Consider the following 13,899-nt stretch of genomic DNA (forward strand, 5'->3'; position numbering starts at 1 on the left):
AGCAAGTTAGTTCCTCAGGGAATGTGGTGTTCTTTATAAAAGAAGGTGATGAGATGTAATCTCCAAGGAATTAAATTGTGAAAACAATCTCGGTATTGTACATGCTAATATAAATCTGTTATTCCCTTTCCGCATCTATCACAACACATTTTAAATTGTGGCTGATCTTGTATGCAAATAGCTGTCTTATTAGAAATTGCAGCTCTGTGTGCTCATGTCTCCCTGGATTTCTTGGGAGTTTGCTATCTAACCATCAAAGCAATAGAAATGAATGATGATTGCTGCAAGGCTTTGAAGAACAAAGAAAAGTCAGAACGTTTTAGAGGTTCTAGATGTCTGAGGCATTGACAGTTTGCACCATACACATGAATGGGTATCTCTTTACATCATTTAGAATAGCCTCAATGTGTTTATTAGAAAAGAAAATATTTTTCTACCTTCTTGTGTTTGTCACAGCTAATAAATGTAGGGCATTTGTGCGTGTGTGTGTTCTCTAGGCCTTTTTTGTTTGTTTCAACATTTGGTAAAATTTTATTTTGCTTAAAGAATAGAATAGAATACATAAAGAATGGAATGATTTCAAAGAATAAAGGTTTAATTTTTGAAATTTTGGTTAAGGATTATCAGTCACTAAAATAATTAGGAACAAAAATTAGGAACAAAAATCAAACTAGCTCCTCTCTATTGTATCTCTTAGGTTGAAATTCTTTTAAAGTTTTTATATTCATAGGTTATATAAATGTAAAATGTATCTATTCACAGAGTATAAGCCTTTATAAAAATATAGGGTATCACCAAAAATATTTTGGTATCGCTTTGTTTATTTAAAGTACAATTTAAAAAAAGTAAAATCTAATTTACTTTGGTGGGTAGATTTTCTTTATGGATCCCTTACTTTTTTTATTTTCTACAGGTAAGGAATGAATAAAATGCTGGCCTCTAAAGTGTTATCTCTGTTAGGATGTTGGTTTAAATGACCAGGAAGGAATTAAGGGAAGCATAGTGAGTGACCATTTGGGTAGCTAGGCTTAGTAATTTGCTTTTTAAAATTTAAGCTATTCCATGAAGGCAACAGACAAAACTAAATTGAAGGGGTAATAATGCATCGTGTATGTATTTATTTAAACTAACTTCTCTCCTAAAATGGAGTGATATTTTTTCTAGCCCCACATAATCAAGATTAAAATAACTTGACTCCTCCTTGCAATTAATAAATGCAAAATACTATGCAAATGGTTGCTATATGAATAAATTATAATATATCTATTGATATTTTTTATGATGCTTGTATTAAAGTTCTGAATAATCACAAGTGAGAATATAGGATTAGGTGATGTCTTGGTTTTAGTTCTGAAATTTTAAAGTTAAACCACATGGTGTATGAGAAGTGAAGACTTTATTTATTTGACTTTTTGTCTTACCTTGCACATTCCTAAATATTACCATAATATTAAATATGAAGATTATTATGGATAGAAAAATATTTTTTAACTGAATTTATGTTTTTACACATAAGTGGTAATTATTAATTTGGGGATGCCTTTTACTGTGTTATGGACCACTGTTACGATTGTTCAGTGTGACCATAAATATAAATAAACAATACAGTTTGATATGAACAGATTTCAAAGGCATTTGGCATTTGAGAACCGTAATAATGCTCTTTAGGAAAATTACAGTTTAATAATTTATGTGAAGACATCTATACATACTTGTTTTAGTTAGGATGATACTACCTACTGTAACAAACAAATATAAAATGTATAGAGGCTCAAATGCTGCAATGATTCCTGTTGTCACAGCAGTTACTTGAAGTTACTTGAGTAGCTTTCCTTCATGCAGTCATTCAGGATCCAGGATGTCATAGGCTCTGTCATCTTCATCAGATTATTTCCAGTAGCACCCTGGGGGCCGTCTCCATTTCAGCCAGGTGAATGAGAACACATGGAAAATTTTTATAGGTTAGTTCTAGAAGTAGAAAACTCTAATTTATCTATTTTTTTTGTTGGCTGAAACTCAGTCACATGCCCGTAGCTAGCAGCAAAAGGAAAATTGTCAAGTGAGCTCAGGGGAAAAATCAAAAACAAAAACAAAGCAAAAACAAAGGTATACATATATTTTGGTAAGCAGCCAGCAATTTTTCCTATAGTCCACCTTTCTGGTTGTGAAATAGTCATGCACATCCTCTTTCCTGCCTCTTTAGTAGGTTGATCTTAAAGTTTCCCACTTACTGTATCCGCACAGAGTCAAGGATCAAGCCAGTGCACAGTTCTCCCTCTTAGGTTGGAAGGTGGTTCCTTGAAGTTTACTGACTATCAAATTTTCCTAATGGCAAAGCAGAGGATAACTGCTTCATATCTCCTATAATCACTCCCATTTAGAAAGGGAAGACTGGGAAGGGTGAGAATCACAGCAATCACTGATCCAGCATGACCATGAAACCTGCTGTGCACAAGGGTGCATGAGGCCACTGAGAAGGTCCATTGTCCCGACAGAAATTTCTAGCTTGGATCCTAATTATGGTCCTTTTAGAGAAGTTCCCTTGCCCATTTTTTCTATGGCTCTCCCTTCTGGATGGTTCTCCTTCCAGGTCACATATGAAGAGGATGTTACAAATCTAGAATTTGCCTTCCTTGGGGGCTGCAATCTGTTGGTTTAAGTTTAGAAGTCCAAGAATTGATTTTCATTCACATACCTTTTTTAGACAAAGTTGGTTTCCTTGTAAATGTAATTCCCTCAGATTTTAGTAACCTTCTTACCATTTCTAGTTAATTCCATGTGACACTGCAATTTCTTTTCCAGACATCTGCTTATTTTCTATGTTACAGAACCCCTGCACTTCTCTGTTTCTACCCAAATACTGGCTGCCTCTGTGATCTGAAACAATAGGTTCAGGTGAGAGGGGAACATCCCAATCGGCTCTCTCTCTCTCTCTCTTTCTGTCTTGTTTTTTAAGTGAGAAGTCCTTTTTTTTTTTTTTTACATTTATTTATTTTTGAGAGACAGAGAGAGACAGAGCACAAGTGGGGGAGGGGCAGAGAGAGAAGGAGACACAGAATCCGAAGCAGGCTCCAGGCTCTGAGCTGTCAGCACAGAGCCCAACGTGGGCTCGAACCCACAAACTGCGAGATCATGACCTGAGCCGGTGTTGGAAGCTCAACCGACTGAGCCACACAGGTGCCCCTAACTGAGAAGTCTTAATGGGCCTTTATTCTTCAAAGCCCTTCTCACTTTTATTTCTTGCCATTTGGCTTTTAGAAGAATTTGGCTTTTTCAACATTGTTATTCCCCAAATTACCAAGCTCGTTTATAATTTTATATTTTTGCTTATGAATTGACCAGTTCTTGTCTGACCGCATCTTTATTTTGTAGTTCCTTATCAGAAACAGCGAGGAGCAATTTCCAGGCATCATCCAGGGAACAATTAAGTCTGTAATAAATAGACTTCACCAACATATATAAATTCTCAATCACAATAGAATTTCATTCCTCTTTCAGTAGAGTATTATGATGGTAAACAAGTCAGAGAGAGTATCCTCTTCTACCATAGGCTGACCAAGGTACTATGTTCTTAATATGTACCCTTAAGGTTTGTTGGGGGATAATTTTCATTCCAGCCAATTGGAAGGGGAAAGATAATGCAGCTGTCGACAAAGGAGATTTTTAACCTTCGGGTTTAGGAGTGACACATAGTACTTCCATTCATATTCTGTTGGCAATTACTCAATTATATATTTGAAGTGAGGCTAGGAAATATAGTTTAACTCTGTGCCAGGAAGACAAAGGAGAATTTGGATTTTGGTGAGTAGGTTGTAATCTGTGCCACATACATATTTTTTTAAGTTTTCATTTAAATCTAGTTAGCAGTGTAATATTAGTTTCAGATCTGCATTTTAGTGATTTTGGCACTTTAATACAACACCCGGTGCTCATCACAAGTGCCCTCTTTAATCGCTATCACCTATTCTGCTCATCCTCCCACTCACCTGCCTTCTAGTAACCATCGCTTTGTTCTCTATAGTTAAAAGCCTCTCTTTCTTGTCACCCCCTCTTTGCTCATCTGTTTTGTTTCTTAAATTCTATATATATCTGCCACATATTTAAATCCAATAAAAATAATAAGGTTTGAATGTTGTGTTGTGGATTAAATCAAACAGTGCATATAATGTAGTAAGCATAAGAATATTAGTAAATGGTAGTAGTTTATACTGTTTTCAGAAGGAGAGACAGCACTAGAACTCAAATTTAGGCACTTTTGTTAACTGTGTCATGCTTTTTAAAGCAAAATGTAAAGTGTCTGAGATTCAAATATTAGTTTTTATTTTGTAACATGGTAGATAATTGGAAAGAAACATTCTGCCAATAGCATGCCTACAACCCCCACCTATCTGAATGAACAGTACATGATTTTCACATTTACAGATAATACTCTCTAATAGTTTGGTTTAATTGAGTATTGATAGTACTTGATAAAAATGAATGTTACTGAGAACAAATAATTGGGAAATTTAATTACCAGCAATTGTATCCTTGATAATTTATTTAGAAGATTTTTGTGTTCTTTATTGATATCTAAAGGGAATAAGTCAAAGACATTTTTACCCATTGCTTTAAAACTGAGTTTTATGGAATAAATTATTCCTGAAGTTTGTAGATAGTCCTTTTGATTTTTTAGGACTTCATCATAATTATTTTCTTTCTTTGCAGCAGGCATTTTGGAGATCAAAGATGGGTAGAAAAGATGCCTCCACTGTAAAACTTCCTGTTGATCAGTACAGAAAGCAAATTGGTAAGCACTGAATTCCCTTTGATACATTCCTGTGAATTAAGATAAAGAAAAAATCAATTATGTGTGATATTAAGAAAATAACTTTTCCCTAATACATATGATACACAGAATATGAATAATGAAGGACCATATAGTTTTTAAAGAGCAAAAAATAAGTGCAGTCCTGCTTACCAATGAAGAAATACACTTTGTGTACTTGTGATTTTTCTAAGCTCTTATAATTTTTACTAATTTAATAAAAGCAAAAGTACATTGTATTATTATTCTTAAGGGTGGATGCTCTTATATAGTAAATTTTTTTTATTGTTTATTTATTATTGAGAGACAGAGACAGAGCATGAGCATGGGAGGGACAGAGAAAGACACACACAGAATCTGAAGCAGGCTCCAGGCTCTGAACTGTCAGCACAGCACCGGACGTGGGGCTCGAACCCACAGGCCACGAGATCATGACCTGAGCCGAAGTCAGACACTTTACCGACTGAGCCACCCAGGCGCCCCAGTATTTATTTTTAACATTATCATCTATTAAAGCATTTATTTTTATCCATCTGAAAATTTTTAATTTTGTTGACTGAATGGCAGTAATTTGATAAGCTTGAAATTCTTCTTTAAAATTTTACCTTAATAAAATGGTGGACTAGAGAAAAGTCCACTCATCAACTTAAAAATAATAACAGAAAGCTTATCTGTTTTAGACTGTGCTCTAAGTGCAAGATTTTCTACCCATTCTTTTCAAGATTACATGAAGTATTTATAAAAAATTACCTACATATGAAGTCACAAAGTCCACTCAATTTTCAAGAATCTGTATCCTACAACTAGAACTTTGAACAAAGTGTAGTAAATTAGAAATAATTTGGAAACAAACTCCCATCTTGCACTTTTTCTTTTTGCATGTTCCTACTCATTCCCACCCATTCCAACTTCTTTGGAAATAAAAAAAGTAATAATTAATGAAAACCCCTTCTAAATAACTGAAGGATAAACAGAGAAGTTCAAAGACAAGTCAGAAAATAATTTGAAATTATTCATACCAAAAGAGCAAATACCTATTTCATAAATGTGATATATAAGGTGTACCCCATAAAGATATTTCTATAAAACAAAAGAGATGCAAAATGAAAAGAATATTTAGAATATATATAACCAATGAAGAATTTATATGTAGAAAAATAAAGCCCTACTATAAATAAATAAAGTGCTTTGGAAACCAATAGTAAAATGGGTACAAAACATGAAGAGGCAATTCATGAAAGAGGAAATCTAAATAGACAAAAATAATAACAAAACAAACAACTATTACAATAAAAACTGAAATCAAAAGAGTCTTGTGAGGGGCGCCTGGGTGGCTCAGTTGGTTAAGCATCTGACTTTGGCTCAGGTCATGATCTCACGGTTTGTGGGTTTGAGCCCCATGTCGGGCACTGTGTTGACAACTCAGAGCCTGGAGCCTGCTTTGGATTCTGTGTCTCCCTCTCTCTCTGTCCCTCTCTAGCTTGTGGTCAGTCTCTCTGTCTCTCTCTCTCTCTCTGTCTTTAAAAAATAAATAAACATTAAATTTTTTTTTTAAAGAGCCCTGTGAAATGATCTAACTCATCTAACTGATAGATAAAAGCAAATTAAAAAACAGTATTTCTAACTACATTAATTCTTCACTTTTAGGATGTTAATAAATCGTGTGGGTTGTTATGTTATTTATGTGTTTAAAAAGAAGGGCTAACTTATCAGATTGAAGTCTGATCAAATGGGATGTGCTAACCACATAAAGAGTAACTATATAGTGGATCAATTCACAAACTCTTAAATATACAATTCTTAGAATTTTGACAAGTGTATATACTCATGTAACTAGAAATGCCAATTTTAATAAAAACATTTCCATTTTCTCAGGTATTTCTTCAGATCTGCTTCCAGTCATTCTCTACCCACTTCCATTTGCAACTACTGTTTTGATTTCTACCACCATAGATGAATTTTTTCTACTAAAAAAAAAAAAAAGGCCTTCTAAGGCTTTTACTGAAATTGAATTTTATTTAATGATCAATTTTGGAAAATAGACGTTAAAAATTCAAAGTCTTCTGTTTTATAAACATGGCATATCTTTTGTTTTATTTAATTCTACTCATATTCATTAGAGCCAAGGAAGAATGAGATACAGTAATATAATTGTGAGGCCTCAGCCTGTTCTTACACTAAATTGTTCAGAGGGTGCTGCGGTGTGTATTATATTCCCACACAAAGTTCTCTTTCCTGTGTAACTTTCTCTTGAAAATATAAGCTACACAAGACCCAACTGTCTCACCAGGTTCTTGGGAGATCCATGAGAAGTGTTAGACTGGTTTGTAAACCCAGACTGGTGCATGGATATGAATTATCCTGTGTGTACTTTGGAAATACAGTAATCATAATCAAACACAAGTAGTGAGGGTATACTTTTGTTCACTCTTTTTAAGGATAATGCTCTGCAGTCTTCAGATTCTCAAACATATAGTACAGGATATTATAATATATATAAGTTTTTTTGTAAAGACAAAAATGAAATAGAAGAGATATTGACTAATTAATATAAACCAATTAGTTAAGATTAAGTAATTAAAAAAAAAAAAGATTGACTCATTCAAGGATTTTCTCAAGGAAGGATTTTCTAATTTTCTATATCAGAGTTAGAAAGTACCATAAGCCTGAGCTCATACTAATGATGATAAATCTATCACTGGCACTGTCCCCCCTTAAATGGAGTGCTATGCAAATGTTTCCCACATCCTATCAAAAATGTGAGGAGGGAATCAAGCAGCTAAAATTATCCAATATTTCAGTATTGGTGGTAAGAAAACAAGTATCAATAACAAATCAAATGAGTATTATAGTAGTTTTTTTAACATTGAATTTTGTAAATATTAAAGTTATCAGTAAGCTAATTTAATTACCAGTTAACGAACATTCGCAAAGAATAGCGGCATTATGTATTTTCAGTGTTCTCTTATTACTAAATCTCATTTATATAATTTTTGTATGGTCACTCAGTAATGGTGTTTGGCAATACCAGTGCTGTTGTTTGAGTGATGGTTTTAGTATCACTGCTTAATATTTATCTTCTGCTAAAAGTTTTATCTTTTGAATTATGTACTAAATGATAGTGATTAATGGCTTTGATAAAAGCTTTCTTTAAATATTCTTTGCTCAGGTAAGAATCAAATGGACTGGCATTGTGACTGGAAACACCTTACAGATACTGAATCTTCACATTAAATGGACAGGGTTTTAATTACTGTAGCATGATCTTGAAATGTGTAGTGAACTGAGATGAAATAAACTTCTTGCTTTCAAGGCAATAAACCTAATAAAAACTGAATATTCTGAAATATTGCTGACTAAAAGGGGAAATAGTTTAGGTATTATCATTTCTTCAGATATAATATTGTAAAATTAGGTACTAAGATTGCCTAATGTCACATGCATTATTCTAGAGATAAGTTATTTCAAAATTGGAAGAGAATTTTAAAAATTGCTTTAACAGGTGTGCCTGGGTGGCTCAGTTGGTTAAGCATCCAACTCTTGGTTTTGGCTCAGGTTATGGTCTCGCAGTTTCGTGAGTTTGAGCCCCAAATCGGGGTCCATGCTGTGCTGACAGTGTGGAGCCTGCTTGGGATTCTCTCACCTCCCCCTCTCTGCCCCTCCCCCACACACTCTGTCTCTGTCTCTCTCAAAAATAAATAAATAAACAAAAAACCCCACATTAACATAATTAAGATATTTTCTAAATATATGTTATTAAGTATATCAGGCAAAATAATATTTATGTGCTAGGTAAATTATAAAAATACAACTAATTTACTTGTAAATCTCTATTTTCTTATTGGCATATGATATTATAGATTCATTTGTTTAATATGTTCTAGAAAATTGTTAGCCATTGTTTCCTCAAAATATTACTCCAGTTTTCTTCTTCTCTCCTTTTGGGCAAATACCAGAAATTTTATTCTGTGTAACAGGATATGTGCATTTTTAACTGCTAAATTGCTCTCCAAAGTTGCTGTACCATTTTATAGGCCTATAAGCAAAGTAAAGTGTTGTCTATTTCTCCATATCTTTTTGTTACCAGGAGACTTAAAATGTTTGCCAATCTCACACACGTGAAATTGTGTTCATTCTTTTTAGTTTTCATTGTGTTACTTGCTGAGGTTAATCGTTTCTTGTACTTATTGATCTTTTGATTTCTCTCTTTGTGAGTATTTTGCTGCTCCTATTTCCTCTCTTCCTTTCTTTTCCTTCCTTCATTTCTTTCTTTCTTTCTTTCTTTCTTTCTTTCTTTCTTTCTTTCTTTCTTTCTTTCTTTCTTTCTTTCTTTCTTTCTTTCTTTCTTTCTTTCCTTCCTTCCTTCCTTCCTTCCTTCCTTCCTTCCTTCCTTCCTTCCTTCCTTCCTTCTTGTTTTCTTCCTTTTTTTGGTGAGTGGACTTTTAATTGCCCCTTCCTTCCTTCCTTCCTTCCTTCCTTCCTTCCTTCCTTCCTTCCTTCCTTCCTTTCATCTGTTAATATATATATATACATACACACACACACACACACACACACATATAGTTTCTTGAATGAATTTTGTGATAAAGTTGAATGAAATACTATTGAGTTATTTTTATCTTATTGTATTGAGTTCTTTATATATACTGATAATAATCTTCTAGATAATAATTTTTCCATTATTAAACTCGCTTGTTGTTTTGGAAATACTTTACTTGTTTAATGCTACAGCTTTATGATAAGTCTTGGCAAATGGTAGAACAAGGCCTCTCCTCAAACTTGTCTCAATTATTTTTTGTTCTTTATCCTCTTAGGTGAATTTTAAAATTAACTTTACATAGTCATGAAAAAGGCCACTGATGGCCAAATTGGAATTATATTGATTTATATATTATTTTGGGAAGAATTTATGTCTTTATACATGAAATTCATATCAATTTTATCCTTTTAAATAACGTATAGTCGATATATTCAATAAATTTTCATCATTTTCTTTATAAAGTTATTGAATTTTTTGAGTTAAACAGAAGTGACATGTACTTCAATTTTTTGCTATTATTGTGACTAGAAAATATTCAAGTGGAAATAGTGATATTCTTATTCTATTCCTAACTTTGAAGAAAATACTTCGTTTTCATTTTGCCATTATGTGTGATGTTAGTTCTAGGTTTTTGGTACATACTTGTCATTGAGCTAAGGAAATTCTCCTTTGTTCTTAGTTTGCTAAGAGATTTTTTTTTCCTTTTTTAAAGTAATGAAGTATGAATGTATGAAAGTAATGAATTTTATTGAAGATTTTTTTCTATTAGAGGAATATTATTTGATATTTTGCTAAATTATATGAATAGATTTTTCTAAACTATCTTTACATTGCTTACTTTGTTTTTATTTTTAAAAATACACAATTGATTTCAGTTTACTGGTAATTTATGATTTTTCTAAACATCCTTTTTTATGAATGTAATTGGCATATGTCTCTCCATTCTCTTACCAACTTTGTTTAGTTTTAGGTTGAAAGTCATACAAGATTTGTATAATGAATTGGAGAAATATACTTCTTATATCCTCTGGGATAGGTTATACAAATTTAAAAATAAAACCTTCTAGATTGTTTATGCAACACCCTACCAAAATCCCTGTCTGAGGCTTTTTATTTGAATAGATTTCTAGCTACTTTCTATCTTCTTTTTTTTATCAATAGATAAAATAGATCTATTAATAGATCTATAGTTTTGAGCCACTCTGGATAACTTACATTCAGTGGTAAAGTTGAATAAAAGAATTTCAAATATATTCATAAATAGTTGGGCATAAATTTTAAAAATATTTTTTAAGTATAGGAGCTCCTGGGTGGCTCAGTCAGTTGAATGTCTGACTTTGGCTCAGGTCATGATCTCACTGTGCGTTAGAGCCCCACATCGGGCCCTGTGCTGACAGCTCAGAGCCTGGACCCTGCTTCAGATTCTGCATCTCTCTCTCTCTGTCCTTCCCCCGCTCATGCTGTGTCTCTCTCTGTCTCAAAAATAAAATAAACAGTAAAAAATTTTTTAAGAATATTTTTTAAATATCTATCATAGTTTCTATTTTTAATTGATGTTATTTAACTTTATCTTTTTATGAATATTAACTGTGATGTTGAATTTTTTTATGTTTTAAAGAATTAACTTTTATTACTATAGATTCTATTATTCCTTTGTCCATAATTTTACTGTTTATAATTTCCTTCATTGCTATTCGTCCTCTCTTTCTTTTGTAATTGAGTTGAATGCTTTGTTATTTGTTTTTTAAACTTTTTAAAATAATGTGTTCATTTAATGAATTAGATTTTTTCATTGCATTATTGGTATCATTACATTATTTGGAGCTTTCTGAGCTCATATATATTTCATATACTTATGTATTTCATATATATTTATACATTTACGTATTTTTAATTGATTCTTAAACTTATTATTTTTTGTTCAAAGACTTTCAGGGTGATATCAGTTTCTGATATTAAGCTTTTCTCTGTTGCATAATATGTGGTCAATTTCATAAACATTCTGTGCTTGAAAGAAAAAGGTATTCTCTAACATTAGGATGTACTACTGCTTAAGTTAATTGTGGTGTTCAAATGAATGTTTGAGCTGTCTTTCTGTGAGGAAGGAGAATTAAAATATCTTCACTAAGACTATGGAGATCTTAATTGTCTGTAATTCTATTGGTTTTTGCTTTGTATATTTTGAGGCTGTTTTTATTGCATAGCATTTCTTTTTTTTTTTTTTTTAAACGTTTATTTATTTTTGGGACAGAGAGAGACAGAGCATGAACGGGGGAGGGGCAGAGAGAGAGGGAGACACAGAATCGGAAACAGGCTCCAGGCTCTGAGCCATCAGCCCAGAGCCTGACGCGGGGCTCGAACTCCCGGACCGCGAGATCGTGACCTGGCTGAAGTCGGACGCTTAACCGACTGCGCCACCCAGGCGCCCCTATTGCATAGCATTTCTAAATTTGTATATATTTCTAGTAATTTCTCTTTTTTATTAAATAATGGCCTTTTTATTTATAAACATGCATTTAAGGTTTTTCTTAGAGTCTTTTGTCTCACATTAATATTGGTAAATGCCTTTCTTTTGCTTAGTATTCTGGTATTTTTTTCCTACTGCTTTACTTTTGTCTCAACTTTAACATTGTTTTATGTTTTTGATATAGTCTAAGAATCTTTGTTTTTGAACAAGCAAATTTAATTCTGTATCATTTACTATGAATGAAAAATCTAGATCTACTTGCAGAATTTTATTTCATAATTTTACTTGTGGTTTTTCTTTGATGGTCTCTACCCTAACAGCTTTCCTGAAAAAATTTGGACTTTTTTTCATTGTTCAAATTTTGAAAGATTTACATTTCATTTATCTCTGTCTCTCTTCTTCCTTCCTTCCTTCCCTTCTCTTTCTCCTTTCTCTGTCTTCATCTTCTTCATCTTCTTCTTCCTCTTCTTGACTTCCTCAGATTATATTTGTGATATATTTGACTTAATGAAAACTAAAGTCTATTAATGTCTTTATTTATCCAAAACTATGTAAAGATTTTTTTTTTTCCAACGTTTATTTATTTTTGGGACAGAGAGAGACAGAGCATGAACGGGGGAGGGGCAGAGAGAGAGGGAGACACAGAATCGGAAACAGGCTCCAGGCTCTGAGCCACCAGGCTCTGAGCCATCAGCCCAGAGCCTGACGCGGGGCTCGAACTCACAGACCGCGAGATCGTGACCTGGCTGAAGTCGGACGCTTAACCGACTGCGCCACCAAGGCGCCCCAAAAACTATGTAAAGATTTTTAACTCTATATGATTACTCCTTCCTGTTGTTCATGTTATTGTGTGTATTACTTTATTTCTCTCATTTTTAACAGCACAAACTCAATTATTACAGCTATTATTTTTAGTTTTAATTACCAATAATTACTTAGATCTAACTTTATGTTGGCTGTTGTTACTTTTTGTATTTCACATCTGCCTTCTGGTGAAGTTACTTTTGCCTTCATGCAAATATCTATTAGTGACAAAAATTTCTCAGTCTCTGTTTATAAGGCAGTATTGCTACATTGTACTCATACTTGAATTATAGTTTAGCTGGGTATGTAACTTTAGGATGATATTTGTATCTGCTCAGAACTTTAAACAATATTGTTTTATTCATTTTCTGTTTCTGGTGTTTCTGATGAGAAGTGTTACAATAGTCTAATTTTAGGTATAGTTTTCATTCCTGTGTTTAAGATTTTTCTAGTTATCTTAAATGTTTTTCAGCTCTAATTTAATGCAAATACTTACTTTTATTTGGTAAAAATAAAAAAAAAGACTTAGGATTTGGTGTGCTGCTTCATCCTAAGGATTTTTGTCTTTCTTAAGTCCTAGAAGGATTTCAGTCTGATTTTTTTTGTCTTTTGAGTAATGGTTTTCCCCTCTTCTCTCTAATTTCTCCTTCAAGAGTTACTATATATAAATTGAGTGTTCATTTACAATATCCATATCTCTTAAAAATCACTGTTATATTTTCTCTCTCTTTAAATTTCTATCCTATTTTGTGTTTGTCATTTCTCAGATTTATCTTACCTTTGATTAGGGCTTACAAATTATTTTTCTTTCTCAATCATTTATTTACTACTATGTCTAACTTGCATCCATGGATATATAATTTCAGCAACCTTTTTATCATGTATAAAAGATCCATTTGATCATTTAAAAACTCATTCTTTTTTGTTCCATTTCTTTGCCTTTTCTCTTTTATTATTTTAAACAACAATTTTACATATTCTTTAAGATTCTTCCACTATTCCTTCTTATGGTACCAACTTTCCCATTTATTATATTGGTTTATTGTACCTCATGCTATTTTCTTTTTCTTTCATTTTTTCAACCATTTTATGCTTTATGTCTTCCCTGCCCTCTTGTGTGTGTGTGTGTGTGTGTGTGTGTGTGTGTGTGTGTGTATGTGTGTGTGTGTTGTGTATTCATCTTCAGTAGAGGGTCATTTGCTTTTGTTTCTGTTTTCTTCCTCTGTGAGAGTTCCAGCAGTCTGAATTGTGAAATATTCTCACAGAATAGTGTTTAATTTA

The 13,899-nt window shown here is 32.8% G+C and overlaps 1 protein-coding gene across 10 annotated transcripts in view; it reads left to right on the plus strand.

Moving 5' to 3' along the window:
* TRIQK (triple QxxK/R motif containing) overlaps nt 1-13,899 on the plus strand; it is a 280,870-nt gene that overhangs the window by 41,277 nt on the left and 225,694 nt on the right. For 7 of the 10 annotated variants that reach the window (XM_086695585.1, XM_086695582.1, XM_086695586.1 and 4 more), the window contains one exon: nt 4,708-4,789. In XM_086695585.1, the coding sequence (XP_086551711.1) occupies nt 4,708-4,789 (82 nt within the window). Of the gene's footprint in view, nt 1-3,498; nt 3,561-4,707; nt 4,790-13,899 lie in introns of all 10 variants that reach the window. The other 3 variants (XM_086695584.1, XM_086695588.1, XM_086695587.1) reach the window with 2 other exon arrangements.

The sequence above is a fragment of the Puma concolor genome, chromosome F2 (genome assembly GCF_028749965.1).
Source record: "Puma concolor isolate L17-30 chromosome F2, mPumCon1.1.hap2, whole genome shotgun sequence".
Classification (NCBI taxonomy): Eukaryota; Metazoa; Chordata; class Mammalia; order Carnivora; family Felidae; genus Puma; species Puma concolor.